At 44.5% G+C, this 19,572-nt stretch overlaps 1 protein-coding gene across 4 annotated transcripts in view; it reads right to left on the reverse strand.

Annotated features, from left to right (window-relative positions):
- nav1a (neuron navigator 1a) overlaps nucleotides 1–19,572 on the reverse strand; it is a 90,284-nt gene that overhangs the window by 46,651 nt on the left and 24,061 nt on the right. For 3 of the 4 annotated variants that reach the window (XM_079360136.1, XM_079360135.1, XM_079360134.1), the window contains 3 exons: nucleotides 12,973–13,815; nucleotides 2,334–2,436; nucleotides 214–558 (listed from right to left, as the gene is read on the reverse strand). In XM_079360136.1, the coding sequence (XP_079216262.1) occupies nucleotides 214–558; nucleotides 2,334–2,436; nucleotides 12,973–13,815 (1,291 nt within the window). Of the gene's footprint in view, nucleotides 1–213; nucleotides 559–2,333; nucleotides 2,437–12,972; nucleotides 13,816–14,030; nucleotides 14,357–19,572 lie in introns of those variants that run through there. The other variant, XM_079360137.1, reaches the window with a different exon arrangement.

Genomic DNA, 19,572 nt, shown 5'->3' on the forward strand with positions numbered 1-19,572 from the left:
GGCTTTGTTGTGATGCTGAACTGCTAACCACAGGCCATGCTGCAGCTGTGGGGTCGTTACAGTTTGCAGGTGGCGGGATTCACCTCTGAGGAAATGTTTACGATCCTAATAATTAAGCTGTCCTGGACAGCGCAAAAAGACGTCATAAAAATGGTTTCAGTTGATGAGAAAGATGTTAACAAAGAGTTAATAAAAAAAATAACCAAAACGTACCCGTTCCCCAGATCATCGATTTCATCATCATCTTCTTCATCTTCCTCGACTGGACTCTTCCCGCAGAGGTTGCTGGTGCTGAGGTAATCCCTCTTCAGGAGGGCGGGGTCTGGGTCATCCAGTGCTTCGATGAGTTGGATACGAGAGGCGTGGCTGATACGGAGGGGGATGTCTGGCTGCGTGCTCACAGTCAGACGCTCACCTGTGGACGGAGCTTCGCCAGCCTGCAGACGGGGGCTGGCCTGACCCTGACGCCACGACAATGGAGAGGAGCGATTTGATAGGCTGGAAACCGAGAAGGCAGCGGCCTCATCGCTGTCGTAGCACATTGTCCCCTCGACAGAGCTATGGAAAAAAAAAAAGAAAAAAGAGACTTTTAGTGGGAAAACACGAGTTAGTTATTATGTTGATTTATATCCACATTTTCATTTGTCACAGAAGTTTAGTTTGAATGATTTCTTTAAAGGTAAAGAGAGCAGACGACATCATGACTGAAACTCTGTTGACACGTTCGGCATTGCAGAGAGAGAGAGAGAGAGCGAGAGGGGACGACGAAAAGGGAAACGTAAAGAGTCACGAAACATCTGCCTCAGCATTAAACCAACACATCAGCTGTCCCCCACCTGAAGAATCTCTGCTGTTACATCAGGAAGGTAAATAAGCATTTTGACAAGTTGCAGTGGTAAATGTGTACCCGCCTGATCGAGTCTGTGCATGATCTCCTGGCTTCAAAATAACATCACCAGCAAACTATGTGAGCACAAGTCACGAGGAATTTTGTCCTACTTTATACACTGGAGGGACGGAGCGGAGAGGTGTCGTCTGTATTTATCATATTTATGAAAAGTCCGTGATGTAGAGGTATATTCTTATTGTAAAAGGGATTATGGGATTAGTCATTTTCCAGGTTTCTTTGTACTTGTGTGCATATATATTTGTTTGATATTCCTCTCAGCTCTGATTCTTACTACGTAGCACTGCTGGCTACACTCATGTGACTCCATGAACGTAAGCCTCATTTACATCACATTAGATCAGGAATTCTCTTTAGCTAGCGCAGCGCAGCCCTTCACTGCTGGGTGACTGGGCTGAGAATGATGAGCATTAGAGCAATGAAAGTTACCGTCTCTCAAACATTAATCGTGTCTCTGGGATACGGAATCATCTTCACAAAAGAAGAAAAAAAAAAAGCCTGAATGGAGACATTTTGACATGAAATGCTAAACCTCAAACTTAAACACGCAGGAAAGAAGCGGTGAGAGGATGAGAGAGAGCACGCACGTCTAGTTAGAGTAGATTCTAACAGGTTTGCAAAACTACAATTCTTACATTTTCAAATTTATTTATTTTTTTTTTTTAAAGAGATGTAACATCGTGTTCACACAGGAAACTTCCCTGGTACAAGCTGTCGGCCTCAGCGCAGATTATGTCTTCAAAGACACTGAGGAATGGTTCAAGGTTGTAACAGTACGCCAAAAGCATGAATGGCAAGGAAAACGTATTCCAGCAGGTAACCATCTGCTGATTTGCTCTTCAGGTAGCGAGCTCCCACCGAGGGGCCGAGAGAGGATCCGTGGCAAAGAGAGACGTGCGGCACGGCAGGCGGAGGGGGAAGCTCTCAAGGACAAAAAGCTGAGGACGTACTGGACGCAATCAACGAGGGACAGGAAGCAGAGGAAGGAAAAAGGACACACAGACGCTCACATGCATTCAATCACAGCATTATTGCATGTGAGCATTTGTGCGTTTGGATGAACTGTGAGTCGTGAGTGTGCATGGACAGGGTCGACTTTGAGCTAATCCTGCTTCGGTTCTGCGTTAAGCAACGAATGAGCAACAAAAGTATGATGGAAGACGAGGCGGAGGGGGACAGACTTATGGAAACAGGTCTGTCCGGAATACTGATATTGATCTGAAAGCCCACAGGCATTTAACCAACACAACTTTAAACATGGTAAGCAATGTCAATAAGGGTCTTAACATCTCATCAACTGCCCTCGTTCACTATTTCTTTTTTATTTAACCTCCACCTTTTTTTTTCTTCTTTTTGTCAGTAAACAGCTCTGTGTGTTTCTAAGTGTGTGTGTGTGTGTGTGTGTGTGTGTGTGTGTGTGTCTGACCTGTGGCTCAGCTGCACCCCTCTCAGGCTGGTCATGGTTTCTTCCAGGTTCTGTCGAAGGTCCAGGACATTCTGCACCGTCCTCTTCCTCTGGGATTCTGGGTCTTCATAGATGCAGGCAAACAGACACACATACAACAACAAATAACACGAAAGGCTATTTTTAGATTTCTGTTCAAACATATCAAAGACGCAGAACTGATGATCACGTTTCGTTCCAGCAGAGTTATGAATTCACAACAGGAGAACGAAAGAATCCCACGAGAAAAAGACTTTGACAGAAGGAGCGGCGGCAAGAGCACGGATGCCTATGAAACAAACTAAATTGAATATAATGGCAGTCAGAAAGTCAAGACAACAGAGAAGACCTTTCAGACCACATAGCTCATGCACTCCTTTATCAGTCTGTCCAGATGGATGGCTAGATTCCTCTCTTTTTTCCTCCTTTCTAACCACACTCAACCACAATGCCCCAGTGCCCTCTTACTGCACTGTGCCCTCCGTGCCCCCCCCCCCCCCTCCAAAGAGGAATCAAAAGCCTTCCTCATTTAAACCTACCAGGGGACATGTTGGCATTTGTCTCACCCCTTGACAAAAATCTGTAATCCGATCCGCACTGTGAGATTTAAATGATCAGTTGTAACACTAATACATCAGGGGTTATTATCTGTTATTTAAGTAAACATTTTTATCGTTAAAATAAAAAACATGCAAATGTGTAAATGCACAAATCAGTTGTTGATTTAGGGCATGTTTACATATGTTTACAAGTGGTCAACAAAGGTCGCCCCACTGGAGATCAAACTATTCATCTGATAACGGTCTCAAACCTAAATGTGCAACATCAGCATTAGCATTTTAGCAAAGTCAATGTGAGTCCAAGCTGTGCCTGAGAGCAGCGTCACAAGAGATTCCAGCACAGCAGGACTCTTCAGAGCAACACATTCTATATTTACATTACAAAACTCTACTAACACATGTAACTGAAAACACGCCTCCCCCTCACACATGAGACACTCTATCAGTCCAGCTGGCTGCCGAGGAGGTGCAGGGGGGGGCAACTTCATTGACTGAGGGGGGCAAGAGGTGTCGATCTCAACAACAGCTGCAGACTCAAAACCATCAACACACACACACATACATATTTGCATGCAGGTTAGATGTGCGCACACACACACACACACACACACACACACACACACACACACACACACACACACACACACACACACACACACACACACACACACACACACACACACACACACACACACACACACACACACACACACACACACACACACACACACACACACACACACACACACACACACACACACACACACACACACACACACACACACACACACACACACACACACACACACACACACACACACACACACACACACACACACACACACACACACACACACACACACACACACACACACACACACACACACACCAGTCTGATTTACCAAGCTGGATTGATTTCTCCTGAAGAGAACGGCCACACAGACAATTGATTAGGCGGCGCAGGGGGACTGGCAGATCGGTGCAGAGATGATGGAATCACTGTGATCCGACCTTCTGCTGCTCGCATTACACTAACACACAAATGTTTTCACAAAAAACAACATGTACAGAAATTGAAACCGTTTGCTCTGCTGGAGGTGCTAACAGGGGAGGAAGTAATGCTCAGTGTGGAAATTCAAACTAGAAAGAGCAATGTTTCGTTGTTTTTTTATAATCTGTTCAAACAAAGTTTTCCTGACAACAAAGAAACCTTAAAATATGCAAACAGATACAAAGTCAGACACACACTCAGACTCACATGACACACACTCAGACTCACATGAACACCCTTTAATTGGGCGTTCTTAATTACCCTAAACGTGAGCTTTGTTTAACAACTGTGTCAAATTGATTAGATACGGCCTGCATGATCGTGCATGTGTATATGTTGTGTGTGTGTGTGTGTGTGTGTGTGTGTGTGTGTGTGTGTGTGTGTGTGTGTGTGTTAGAGAGAGAGAGGGTGCATGTTTGAAAAGACTTCCTGTCCTGCGCCTGCACTCGTCCTGGCGGTCCCAGCTGGTACATGGAGGGGGTGTATGGGTGCTGGTGATGGGGGAATTAAGGATGCAAATATCCCTGTCAGCTCTGGCTGCTCCGCAGGGAGCAGATGAATTACACAGATCTACTTTAATACAAGTGTGTATGTGTGTGTGTGTGTGTGTGTGTCTCATGACAGTGTGCTCCACCTGGCACATCTCCATATGCTCGTGAACGCACACTTCCTCTCTGAAGAGGCTGTTATACTGGCGGAGGAGCCTTTCATAATGGCCCACTCAGACTTTTAAAATGAGAGTCAGCGTGTTAGAGTGAGAGTGTCTTTGTAAATGCATGCGTGTACTGCATGTGCAGAAAATCTACTGCATATCATGCTAATGTCAGCCTGAAAAAGTCTACTGTACCACAACCAAAGTACAGATGGTAGGCAAGACAAAAAAGCTCAAGCAAATGTTTAGAGGATGCATAAGACTCATCATCAAACATAGGATAGTGTATGTCGATTTACAATAACTCCTCAAAGCTGCCTCCTGTTAAAAAAAAACCCCAAATAGTGTTTCTTGTGGAATACAAATCCAAAGATTCAAAAACATAAAACCAACGCCATTTTCTTTCTAAATCCTCAAAGTTGTCAGTGTTTCTTGTTCCCCCTGACATGTCTATAGGCAGAGCTGTTAAAGGTCTGTTGGGGACTATTTTCAGCAGATTATTTCATATAATGCTACATTGAGTTATTTAGGCAGAAAATCACTTGTGTTTTTGGGACAGTGCAACAGTGTGACTCATTTCTCTGTTTTTAATACTGTTCAGTCAACAGTGTCAGTGACACCGAGAGATACGCTCCTTCATGCATCTGCTACACACAACTTCTTTGTGGTAAGAATGTATTTACTGGTTTTGGCATTTTAATTTATTTGTTCATGATATTACGAAAACATTTCCAGCCTCTCGCTCTTACATGTTGAGGAAGTCGAAATAATGAGTATGTTGGGATGATGCAGATGCCTGACAGCTGCTTGGCTCGCCAATAGAGAGCCAAACAACAAGAGAAAGACTCCTGTACGCTGAGTTCTGGTCTTTTGGGTCGATTGTATTTCCATTAGAAAGAGAGAAAAAATTTTTTTCCCAAAGGACAAAGTAATGCTTCTTGTCCTTGCAGGAGATGATTCGGTTTGTATGGTTACTTCCCATCCTTACATCGTGTGCGTCTTTACCAGTGCCAACTTCAGTTTTTTTTTTGAGTAATGTCTCCTGCTTCTATTCTTTCCTGTCTTCCCTCCGGAGTTCATTTGTCCCTGTCCGGTCCACGTGTGTGCACATGTGTTAGTGTCACTGAATCCCTCAGGCTGCAGCGTGCTTATCACATGATATATGAGTGTGGTACAATGTAAAACACTTGTTCCTGCAGCGATGTGTGTGTGTGTGTGTGTGTGTGTGTGAGTCTTTATAACATACGCTAACACTAAAGTGTGTGTTTGTGTGAAGGAGACAATTATTACAGCATTCCCGACAAGTGACATAGACCCACAAACAGGATGCTTGTGAAACCCTTTGTGCTTTTGATTATTGTTTAGAAGGTTAAGAAAAAGGAATACACCTGTTTCAGTACGTCTGAGTCGTCACTGTGCATTTGGTTTCAGCATTAAACGTGTGACAATATAAGCTTGTCTAGTCGTGACTTTTTTTTTCTGTCCCCGTTTCTTCATCACATACATCACAGTGTTCTGCTGACCTCAGACAGTATGCAAAACAGGAAACATTACAACATTCAGCTATTCCTGCACATCTGGACCAGGCCGACAGACGCACGCTAAGGCGCCCAAACGTGCATCCGCGCACGCACGCACACACATCAGCACGCACACACATCAGCACACACACTTCAGTGCATCCGCTTCACTGGGATGTCGCAACAGGATATTAGAGGCCTTGAGGATCATATCTGATATGAGACTTAAATGGTTCGTGATCATATGAGCACGCACTGTTACATCTGTGTTCTCCACAATGTTTGGGGTCAAATTCACCGAATGCTGCGTGAACTTTTCATGGCTGAGTTACTGGAATTACAAAACTCATGTAAAAGAGAGAGGAGAGAATAAGAGTCATTGAGCTTTTTGGGTCGGCTGTGCTGAAATGTATTCAAATTTGGGAAACCTTAAGCAAGAGTAGATTCCATTACTAAGTCTAAGAGGATGAGCAGTTCACTGACTGTACTAAAAAGCTGCTGACAAACACAATATTAAAACACAGATCTAGAGTCCTTCGTGCAGCAAAGGTAAAACCTCAAATCGCTTCTCTTATCCTCGCAACCCAGGTTGACATGCTAACAGAGCCTGACACTGAAAGTCGACCCAAAAACAAAACATACACACGCGAACGCGCTAGCCATATCTCCTCAGCAAAGGCCCTATCTACTTTGAACGTCAAAGCCCCGTCTGCCTAAGATGACTTTCTCAGACAAAAGGTCAGGACTTCAGTGAGGTACCAGCAGAACAACACACTCCCCAGCCCTCCTTCCTGAGTGTCTTCACCGAGCTGCACAGGACGAGATTAAACATCTGTCAGATTCTTTTCGAGAGACTAGATGAAGAGGTGCAAGTTTAAAACACTCACACCACACATAATCTGTACAAAATAAAAGATTAATAGGACATTATAGTCTACCTGTTTTTTTGCGTGGCATCATATTATGTCAGCTATCAAATCTCTCTCGTTTCTTCCGAGACTTCCTGTCGAAATTCAAATCAGACGAGACCTAAATGCTGACTGAGCTGCACGCACACTCAGCCACACGCGCTAAATAAACCCAGCAATGAGCCAAGGCAGACCATAATGTGTGGCAATGTTTGGGTGTATTTTTGTTCAAGAGAGTTGTTTCCTGTGGAACTGTATTTTACGATGTGCTCAAAGCCAGCTGCAGCTCTGCTCTCACATGTCACCCAGACGGACTGCTCGGTGCGCGCGCCGCTTGTGCTGTCACCAAAGTGACCTCAAACGTATTTGTAGTGAACATGTGAGAAACGATTCAAAGGTTAAAGATTAGAAGAAGAAAAAAAGCCCAAAGAAAACGAGACTTCAGATGTCCTAATCAATCGACCAGCAAACACAAATAAGGACAAGAGCTTATAAAACACATTGGGAGACTGAAAACAGAAATGAGGTCATCTTTTCCTCAAAAGTCAATATTCTGTCTTTATTGTTTGGTTAAATAGTTGAAGGGCCCGGCTTCTGTTTCTCTCTTTATCTGCTTCTACTCCACCTTTCTGCCAGTGTTGAAACTCAGTTTTCCATGCCACTGTTTTTCAGTGCTGTGCTCATGGTGTCTTCATGTTAGGTCTGCATACATAACATAACACAGATTACACGCTTGACCTGCTCCTATTGTAAGGTTTCTATACCATCACTTATGAATTAGAGCTATACAAAGACAATAAGTGACTGACGGTCAACCTTGTAACTTCATTGAGGAACTGCTTAATTTCAGAGAGACAGCTACAGTAGACAGAGTTTGTTTACTCTATTCTCTCTCTCTCTCTCTCCATTGGTTTCGTTGGCACTATTGCAGATGTGCTGTGCTCAGCAAAATCTCCAACTCAGCTCTGACAGCTAGCATGTGTGTGTTTTTTTGATATGACTGTAGCGAGTCCTTCACTGCATTCTGATCTAAACAGTGACATAATGTAACTTGTGCGATAAAATGATGAATACATAAACAGACTGAACGATCAAATAGCTGACGATGGGCCACGCTTCTTACCTGAGACACCTTATTTATGACTCAACGCATTAGATAAAGTGTTTTTGAGGAAATCGTTTCCGTGGCAACCTCTCTGTTGTTTCGTGTTTGGCGACAGCGTACAGCAGCAGCACTGCTTTAGCGTTGCTAGAGGTGCAAATGAACCACAACACTGTCATAAGACTCAGTCAGATGTACTCTTGGTGACTGAAACCGCAGCGTAAACATGCACACAGCTGCATCACGAACAATGAGAACTTTTATCTGCCAGGAAAACACACAAAGAGGAAGACGAAACATTTGTCAGATTCCATAACATTCCTTCGGTCGTTATACACCATGCAATAAATATAAACACCAAAGTTTGACACTTGACTTTGCTGCACTTTGTTTTTAGTCTAACTGAGACTACACTGGTTTCTGAGATTGCTTGGTAACGCCCAGTAAGAGAAACAGCAACAAAGGACCCATAAATGAAAGTACTTTGGTCTGCTTCTTTTCATTTTGATCAGATTTTCTCTAATTTTGTCTTTTTTTTTTATGGCAATATTTAAGCTCAGTTTCTGCACGAGTGTTTCACACGGTGGCAATTTAAAAGGACTTTTCCCATGACACTAATTGTAGTACGCAGGAGTGTTCCAGTGTCATCAATAAACACTTCAATCTCTCAAACGTCAATATTCGAAAATACAGACCTGCAACAAAACAAACCGATGGCTTGAATTAAAAAAACAAAACACAACAGAACATACTTAAAAAGATAGAACGGTAACTGATAAGCAGCGTGTGTTTTGTGTTGCACAAGAGCTGAGGAAACAAAATGAGAGAGAGGACTAATATGATTTAGAAAGCGGAAGGCAGGAAGCAGACAGCACTAATGCAATGGCTCCTGCGTTGAGTCCTCAGAGACTGACCACAGAGCAGTGTAAACACAAACACACACACACAACAAGGGAGATCAAAAATGCTAAATCATACAATCATCCATATATACAATATGCTTCCTAACTATGAATAGACAGAATCCCAGCCATTCTAAAAAGACGTCCTCTGTCCACCTCCTGAAACACTCGTACCAGAAATATCCTCCCTGCTGTCTGACTGGTGACAGAACACTGCTACCCGTCAACTCGAATCACAGTTGAAAGGTAGAAGGAGGAACAGAGAGAGAGCGAGGGCGAGAGAGGGACGCTTCATTCCTCACTTTCCCTGGGCGTTTGTGTTTATTCGGCTTGTCAACACCACCTCGATTTTTTTATTTTTTTATTTTTTGGGGGGGGGTGGGGGACGAGTTGCCCCGAATCCTTCAGTCAGCGGATCTGGCGGCAGAATTGCCCGCAACCCGCATCACATTAGAGACTCAGCAGTGTCTCCACAATGGAGCGCCTGAGTATGAAAAATATCCTGTCATGGGCCAGAAGGATAAACGCAGGAGAGAGAAGCAGATATCAGTGACCAAATTTGGCACACATTCAGCGTGTGTGCTTTGCTTTCAACGCTTCGAGCTGCGGCGCTTTGTTGTTATTTCCTGCAGCGCTGCTAAGTTCACTTGAAAAGGATTGTGCGCGCGCGTTTCTTTTTTAGGCTTTGTGGACTTTTCTGTAGGGTTTGTTGTTCCGCAGACAGCTGACAAGGATGTTGGAATAACCATCAGCCACACAAACATACCCACACATGACACAATGTCACACTAAGATAACAAGCTCTGCTAGTCGAGGCTACTTTTATAAGCTCTCTAGTGTGTGACTGACTTGTACTTGGTTCTTTGTAGGCACATGTAAGTGACACAGTCCCCCAGTTTCTAGCTTCAGCTAGAGCAACACCAAAACCCCACACGACATCTCCAATCTTCCAGCCTAAATCTATTTTCTCTATCTGATCCTTTACAAAGTAAAATTCCCCCAAATACCCAAATCTCCAATCAAGCAGATGTCCTTTGGGCTTTAATCTGTAATTCATTTTGGTCGTGGTGGCTGGTCTTTTCCACGGTGATAGATCCCTGATTAGTGGAATGGAGGCTGAATCTTCTCTATCTTCATGAAAGGCTTAATCCCACTCAATGCTTGCTTGTGACTTCAGAGTGGATCCCAGTAAAGTGAGCCTGGCCCCCATGCTGGGAAAGGCCCCTGCTGCAGGCGAGCTTACTATTTCACATACGCCTCATTATGGGTGCTGGATGGGACCGGGAGGTGTCATTCTGTGAGATTCACTGCTTTGGATGATCCTGGCAGTGTATGCACTCGCTGCTTTACCAGGTGCCTTTTCAGGTCGACTGATTTTACAGCCAGAATTGACTGACTTTATCATTCTCTGCTTATATGATGCTAATGCTGTTAACAAGATATAGTAAAAAAAAAACCAAAAAAACATGCTGGGTTTGGGGGAATTATCGCTGCAAGCCCATGGACACACAAGTAATTCTCCAAATCCAATTAAATGAAAGCTCTTAATCACTCAGTGGTAAAACAAGGATGTGCGATTACAGAAAAACAGATCATTCGGATACTAAGCCTAAATAATCGAACAAGATAAACCAATAGTAAAATATAAGACGAACATCTTTCTGTTTCTTGTCTTCGTTGAGTTTTCTTCTGTGGCTCATTTTACCCGCTGAAGCTAACAGCTAACACGTAGCTTCCATAAGGATATTAAGGTCATCACGATAAGACACACGCTGTACAATGTCAAGCCGTGTCGTTTTGTTTTATAGGAAGCGGACGAAAAGGAGGAAGGACTGTGTGTGGGGGAAAAAAAGAAGAAGCGTGTTTGACTGGGAATGATCCAGTGAATATCCACAATCTATCTCACTGTGACAGAGCGCACTGAGCAGAAACCAATTAGCTACACGTCCCAGAATCAGAAAAGGAGGAGCAGTGGATACAATAAAAAATGAGCCCACCACCTCAAGCTGCAGGGCAAGTTACAATTAACCTCTTTCTACACACACACACACACACACACACACACTGAATATACTGAACAACGATCTACACACGCTGATCTGTGATAAAGGTTTGTTGGGTATGGGTAAACTTTGGGTAACATTCCTAATATTTGAGGAATTATTCCTTATATTTGACTTCTGTCTGACCTTGTATCTCTCTTTTTTTTTTCCATTTCTGAGCGTTCTTAATTTTTCCTCCATAGACGTCAAGTTGCCCTTTCTTTCCTCTCATTTCACTCCATTTCTGTCTTTGTTTTCATCCTGATCTTCTTTCTCCTTAACTGGCATAGGTGGGGCCAGCACCACAAGGTCACACACACAGGTACACACACTACATGAACATACACACACACACACACACACACACACACACACACACATGTACACAAGGTCAGAGAAGCCGTGATTTGGTGGGCGTGCTGCAGGAGGCAGGTGTGGTGAAGAGAGAAAGAAGAATGAGGAGAAAGAGACAGACAGAGGGTTTGATGACGAATTATTATCCTCGCATCGAGCTAGAATGAACGACCAGCTACTTTGTTCTCTCCCTCCATCAACCTCCCTCTCGGATGCTATCTGCTGCTGCTGAGAGTTAGGGATGGAAAGAGAGTGAGTAATACATAGAGAGGAAAACACAGACATGCAGGGAGTGTGTATGCTATCATGAATAATGGATTTGAGGTGCAGATTCGAGCCTCGTTTGACCTATTAGTCACAAACTCAGTCGTCCTTCTTGAAGACAAACCTCTCAGCTAAAACTTGTAGAAACAGTGTTTCCCTCAACCTTCAACGGAGATGTGTGTGGCAGTGTGTGTTCACGAGGGTCTGTGTGTGCATGTCTATGTGTGAACGTTGGCCAGCTGACTACCTGGCCATGCCACCGCCCCCTCAGATTCCCATCTCTCCCACACGTTGCCCCCAGTAACAGGGCAAAGGCGGGGGGTGGAGGGGTGGATGGTGACCATCTGTCAGTCGCCCGAAGATCAATGGAGCTGGAGGGGGAGGACGGAGGAGGGAGGAAGGGGGTGAGGGAGTGGTGCAAGGCTAAATATGTGGCCCACTGTGACCAGAGCCTGACTCAATATGAAGCCGTTTTATTGACCAACCCAAAACACACACACACCCTGCTAACCCAACTCACACGGCCTTTATTAACGAATGGCTGATTTTGGCGCAAGCCAAGAAATGCTGAGGCTGCAGTTATTACGAACCCACACATGGACATGGACTTTAAACATACGCTCCTGTGCCTACATGCGTGTCGAGTGCAAGAAAAAAGAAAAGGAAAAAAAACGGTGAAAGATTTATTGTGAGAGGATGTAGTTGATATTTCATAGGTAAATGTTTATCTGGCTCACTGTGGCAGTGGGTCACACGAGACTTAAACACTCCAGTGCTTGCAAATGAAGCAGCAGCAAAACAATGCCAGCTCTCTGGAACTCTTTATTCTGCCTCTTCATTGAGCACACAGCGATCGTAAAAAAAAAAAAAAAATCTGCACACATATTTTCACAGATCCGTATTCTCATTTTACACATCCCAAAAAAAAAGGTGTTTTAGAGTGATAGAGTGATGTAAACAAGGAACGGCAAGCTAAAGAGAAGCGAGCTCTCGGCGGCATGTAGTGAAAAAACATGCTGACATTAAGCTCTGCTGCAATAGAGCCTCATTTAAAATTCACTGTTGACGCTGGAGCTCAGTGAGAGCATGGGCGAGCGGTTTGGGTGTGGAGAGGAGACGGTGTTTTTGTTATTCAATGTACTCTCAATCAATAAGAAACTGTTATTGTTGGGCAGCATACAACAGTATAGACTATCTCCCCGCATGTACATGTTTTGAACCTGTGTATTTTTTCCTCACATGAATTTGGTAAATTGGCAGACTTACCCAGCATTTGACTGAAGAGAAGCTGCTCCAGGTCACCTAAAACAGTCACCACTAGCTCTGGGTCCACCTTTAAAAAGCCCTTATCATCTTCTCCCTCTATGCCCCTCTTCTCTTTCTTCTCCTCTGTTGAAAGAGCTACAGATCTCCCCTTCTCCCCCTCTCCTAGTTTCTTGCCATTAGTCCCAGTGTTGCCAGCTCCATTTGAGTTCGACTTAGTTTGTTTGTCTGGAGGGTCTGAGTCCGTACTCTGGCCTGCCTCTGGGGCTTTGCTGATGGGCTTGACCTCAGCATAAGGTCCCCGCGGTTTACCAGGGGCAGGGATCCGACTCGGCTTGCTCACATTGGAAGTCACAGATGGCGAGCAGAAATTCTTGGGCTTCCCCTGGAAAAGAGACTGTTCGGATTTGGACAGGGTACGGGAGAGTGGAGCTCTCCCACCCCCAGCGTGGACTGTCTTAGTCTGGCCTGGCTTGTTTGTGCCGGTACCAGTGCCAGACCGGCTGGCATCATCATTCCAGCGAGGGGATTGGTAAAGTTGTAGCTTCTTCTCAGCATCAGTGAGCACATAAAGGTTGCTAAGTGATCGCTGCTTGCGGAGCCCGGACAGATTGGGCACTGGTATAGGGATAGATCCAGAGGAGGGCCGGTAGACTTTGAGCTCTGATCCCCCCGAGGGACGCGAGGATCCCTGGGGTAAAGCGGATGGCTTGGCTGAGGACTTCCTGGAGGCCATGGCCTGGGCTGGAGCTTCTTTGCAGGAGACAGCAGCAGTGGACCTCAGGTCCAGCTCTCTGGGCTTAGCCGTCAAGCTAATGTTAGCCACATTAGCCTCCAGCATCCCTCCTGCAGAGAGCCAAGCAACAGCATCAATGACATACTCTAAAACACACACTGGAAAGAAAGAAATGGAGGGAGAAAAGGAAAGGTTTGCTCTGTGTTTCTGTCTCGTGTGGATCCAGACAGAGGCAGACTCCCGACTGTGTAAGCCTATAGGTTCACCCCGTGTTTAAAATGATGAGCGTGTTAGTAGAGTGGCAAAGGCAGTCATCCTTACTCACTTCTGGAAATCCATTGACATGCAGATTTTTGTCCAGCACCTAAATCCACTTCCTCACAGCGTGTCTGCGGCTCCCTGTGCCACAATAGCGCTGCTACAATAAATTAAAAAAAAAACAAGAAGCCTCTTTCTCTGTCTCCCTCACTGCTTCTCCCTCGCTCTGTATTCCCAACCGCTCGCCAGGCAAGCAGCAGCCGACTGACAGGAGAAACAGCAGCAGCAGCAACATCCACAGCCACCCCCCCCTCCCTCCCTCCCTCTTTTTCTCCTCCCTCTATCGCTGCTTTTACTCGCTGGGTCGCTCAGTCAACCCCCGCTGGCTCATTCACCCTCCCTTTTCCCTTCTTCCCCTCTACCCTTCCCTCCTTTCCTGTTGTCTCTCGCTCTCTATACTCCCACTGGCTGATTCACCCGCCGATCCTCTCTCTCTCTCTCTTTTCTCTATCTAAAATAAAACCCACAAATTCGGTGCTATGCTACGCACCAGTAAAGAAGAAAGACAAGGAGAGAGAGAGAGAGGCAGAGAAAACTGACAGAAGAAAGAAAGAAAGAAAGAAAGAAAGAAAGAAAGAAAGAAAGAAAGAAAGAAAGAAAGAAAGAAAGAAAGAAAGAAAGAAAGAAAGAAAGAAAGAAAGAAAAGAAAGAAAGAAAGAAAGAAAGAAAGAAAGAAAGAAAGAAAGAAAGAAAGAAAGAAAGAAGAAAGAAAGAAGAAAGAAAGAAAGAAAGAAAGAGAAAGAAGAAAGAAAGAAAGAAAGAAAGAAGATAAGAAAGAAAGAGAAAGAAAGAAAGAAAGACAAGAAAGAAAGAAGAAAGATAAGAAAGAAAGAAAAGAAAGAAAGAGAAGAAAGAAAGAAAGAAAGAAAGAAAGAAAGGTTCATAGAAAAATATTTCAGTCAGCATCATCTGACTCACATATACCTAATCGCTAAATATTGTACCGGATTAAAAACCCCCCCACACCCCCCACCCCGCACTCACACATGCACATCCAATCACTCATAATCACATTAGCTGCTCTATTCACCCATTCACATTCAGATATTCTAATGTGCTCTAATCACCAGAGGCCCACCCATGATTTAACTGATTCAAATGATCTGAAAAACAGCCGTGACAGCCGGGATCAGCTTGGAAGAGGAGAGCTGGACACACATTAAGCGGTTAGTGGGAGGGGTCAGCCACTAATTATGCTTCAATTAGCAGCCAGCAGACCTCAGATGATCATCACACTTCCTCCCCACCTGCATCATACATACTTCTCCACTCATGTACATGACTGTTTTCTCATTTCCTCTGGACATACAGTATGTCACCCCCCCTTTCAGTTAATAGATGAACAGGCTATTCAATTTGCCGGCTATAGATCCATCACTGTCTCATCCATGTCTCAGCACGATTAGTACGATACCTCGAAACACGTGCACATGTGTGGCTTTGTGAATGAGTGTTGTTGGTGTATGTCCTACCCTGAATATGTATCTTCAGTGTGTGTGTGTGTGTGTGTGTGTGTGTGTGTGTGTGTGTGTGTGTGTGTGTGTGTGTGTGTGTGCGTGGGTTTGTCTCCATGAGCGTGTCACATTGATGAGACACTCGCAGAGAAGACAAAGCTCCAGTCCAGGAACTCAAGTTAGCTCTGGCACGTTTGAGAACGTCATCTCATCGCAGTGGACATCCCATCTAAATCTAGATGGGAGAAACTCAAGCTCCTCTCCCTCCTCGATATTTTTTACCTCGTCTTCCTCTGCTGTGTGTGCTGCTTCCTTTGCTGCAAAATACCAGCAGAATCGATATCTGTATTTCCTCGAAACACACAGTACTGGATGAGGATCCGAAAAGGGAGGGACATTAACGGAGATGTCGGAATAAAATCTCATTAGTATTTTCCATTAGAGGTAGTCATGATGACAGTGCATAAAAAAATAAACCTTTAGTCCAGCATTAACGATCAATAAACCTGTTTACACGAGGATTTGTTTGCATGTTTTAATGCACCCTTCCAGGTAGTTTAACTGGAGTCAGTGTTTATGCTCTGGGTGTATTACCGTTAGTGCACTCCACTCTCCTTTGTACGCGAGCAGCGATGCTTGAAGCCATGATGTTATCACGTCCCAAACTGTTAGAAGTTTTCAAATAAGCATGCTGCTGGGTAAATGCCCATGTTCCGTTACATTTGCATAACTCAGTTGACACTCCACCAGAGGACAAACAAGCTGTGTCCTGCTTGCTCAAATTCCTACACTCTATGTCAGAGAGGAACTTTAAAAAAAAAAAAAAAAAAAAAGGCGGTGACAAAAATGGTACACATTCAATCCAGGTAAACTGGACAGGGTGTGAATAAAGCACACTCTCCGACAAGCTAGCATCTATCTGAACTTGACTGAGAGTGTAACACGGGAGCTCAGTAACAAGAACAAAGAGATACATATGCTTGTTATTGAGTAAAGGCAGAGGCCATTCATTTGAAGCAACTAGCTTTAATAAAGGGCCAATGTTAAGGTGATTCAAACACACCAAGCTGTTTAGTGACAGTTATGGAGGACTCTGGGGGGCTGGTAGCAGACCAGAAGGGGGTACAAGGTGTAATTTAAGGCCAATAGGTGCTGTGCCTTAGCTCTTATATCTCCCTGATGAGGAATTAAGGAGACTTGACCATGTACATGGTAGCTTTGTGTTGTGCACAGATGCATGTGGGGCAAAGACGCACGTCAGTGAACTTGAAAGCTCATATTCACACACGCGCAGGAAAACTGCAGCACACAGCTACTTGTTTGTTCGAAAACTCGTCTCTCTGGCTCCCCCAGACTAATCACTTTAATATATGGCTGATGTAAAAACGTAATCGTACTCTTTTTCGACTAAGACTCCCTCTCTTTTATACACGCACACGCACACACACACACGCACACACACACACACGCACACACACACACACACACACACACACACACACACACACACACACACACACACACACACACACACACACACACACACACACACACACACACACACACACACACACACACACACACACACACACACACACACACACACACACAGCATGCTGTCTGTGCGGGGTGTACGGCTGACCTGAGCAACATGGCCAGACATCAGAGAAACTGGCAGTTTCAGAGTGCGATGAGAGCCAGTTAGCCGGCCCATTCATAGAAGAGGAGACCGACACGTTCAGTACTTCACAGTGTGTGTGTGTGTGTGTGTGTGTGTGTGTGTGTGTGTGTGTGTGTGTGTGTGTGTGTGTGTGTGTGTGTGTGTGTTTATGCTAGTGCAGATGACCGAAGTAGCCAGAGCAAAAAAACCAAAAAAAACCCAGTTCTACATAAAGAAACTTTTAAGCAAATTCAAATGAAGGGAAGAGAGACATGTAGACAGAAAGACAGACAGGCAAAAAAAAAGGCAGCTGTCCTTTGCTGCGTTTATTGGCCGCAGCATCTCTAAACAGTTATGAACAGATTCTCCTCTATATTTCCACAGAGTATTTATTTGAAGTAGCTGGTAGGACACACACAGACTGGCGTTGTGTGGTGCATTATACGCATGTTTACAAGGTTACACAAGGTCGCTTTGACAGGAAAAGTACTGCGAGGGATGAAGAAAGCAGTCATGCTTTCGATGTAACGATTGTATCGGAGCGCCTTAAAACCCCGGCGAAGCAGATGGGATGCGTTCTCATGTTCACCCACTCCCTCTTGGTCCCTCTTGTTTTCGCCTTTTTTATGTGCCAGGGTAAATAAAAAAATAAAAAACAAAAAGTAGTTCTAAAGATGAAACAAGTGTGAAAGGGCTGATGAAGTGAGAGAAAATGACAAGAGGGAGTCTGACTCACACAAGAAGATGAAGAAAATGTGATCAAATTGAGATGGGAACAAAACAGCAGACACAGTGACAGAATAGAAGCCTTATGATGCTGCGAGTGAGGGAAAATAATGTAAGTATGTAAAGTGATCACGCAGAAAAAAAACCACGATAAGGAAAGTGAGAGAAGAAGGAGGAGGAGGAGGAGGAGGAGGAGGAAGAAGAGGACGGCCGAGGAAGGATCCCTGAATGGGTGCCAGAGGAGCAGAGGAAGCCTGTAAGACAGAGAGGGGATATCCTGCCTCACCGCCTCGCCACGCCGGCTACGCTCGCTTGTGTCCGTTCACTTACTAACGCATGGGGTCCACAGGACACAGACGGTGACACACACACATCCACAAGGGACTACACACTGCATTTACACAATAACATGGCTATTAATGTCCTGTTTGCACATTAAATACGGAGACGGCAACCTGATAGGTACAGTGCGTGGCTTCCGAGAGTGACTCCAAAGTGCATGTGTGACTGACAGAGGATGTAATCCCACTGTGACACATCTCTGGTGGTCTTACTCACTGCTCTAAATGAGTCACTGGCTTGAGCATTTGGGAAGTTCAGACACTTAAAAGGCTATCCGTTACAAAAAAAAACAAAAAAAAGTGTGTGTATCACTCACACTAAATCCTGATTCCGGAGGCACAAATGTTAATGCAACAAAAAAGTAAAAAAAAAACAAAAAAAACACCATTCTGTCAGGGGACGAATGTTTCACACTCATCGTGAGTCACACACAGCTGAGAGCCAGAAAAAGGAAAAAAAAACACGCCAACTTCCATCTGGGAAATATCCAAAGTATGTCAAAAGAATGAGTATGTGTATTTTTAAAGATATTGCTTTTTACATAAACTCTCTTGTAGACAAGTCAGTGTTGACATTCTCTGCACACTTCCCAGGGGTATCCCACAATGCTGTGCAGCTAACGCTGGTTGCCTAGTTACAGCGTGGTGTGCATACAGCAGGAGTGGTGGATATGACCAGCTTTGTGTTCATGTATAATTTTGCTTCTACCAGTTGTATAACTGCAATAAGCGAAGTCTATATTTCTAGGTGAATATAAATGGATGAATAAAAATAATCAACAGGAATCTTCACCCAACAGAGAGTGTGCTCATTTTAGAGTGTTCGTGATCCTCTATGGGTTATTAATTTGACAAATAACTGCGTGTGAGTGGGTGTGGGTCTCTTCCCACAGAGACAAGAGGATGTTGCACACATGACTGACTCAGGAACTTGCCTCCCTCGGTTGGGAGTCACCCCCCAGAGGTCAAAAAAGATCATGGGTGTGTGCACTCATCCACCCATTCTCACTTTTTCTTTTCTCTCCTCCTTCGTCTCTTCATGTTGACATTGATGTGAGCCACCTACAGTGTGAGGAAAGACAATGAGACAGGAGGAGGAGACAGGAGGAGTCGGCAGCTCTGTCAGCTCTTCTGTGGGTTCCGGTGAATTTGTTCTCATTGATTTACATCTGTGTGTGCTTACAGTACGTCGAGTTTGAGTCATTTACTTTCCTACACTTGTGCCTTGACAAAGTCATCCCAGCATAAACAGACTTCAGCTGTCACAGCACGGGTCTAGAGAACTCTTGACATGTCAAAGTCAGGGTCAAACATAGTGTTGGAGATGACATTAAACCCTAAATAGTGATTACTGCCCCACTCACTGGT

The sequence above is a fragment of the Symphodus melops genome (assembly GCF_947650265.1).
Source record: "Symphodus melops genome assembly, chromosome: 13".
NCBI classification, from domain to species: domain Eukaryota; kingdom Metazoa; phylum Chordata; class Actinopteri; order Labriformes; family Labridae; genus Symphodus; species Symphodus melops.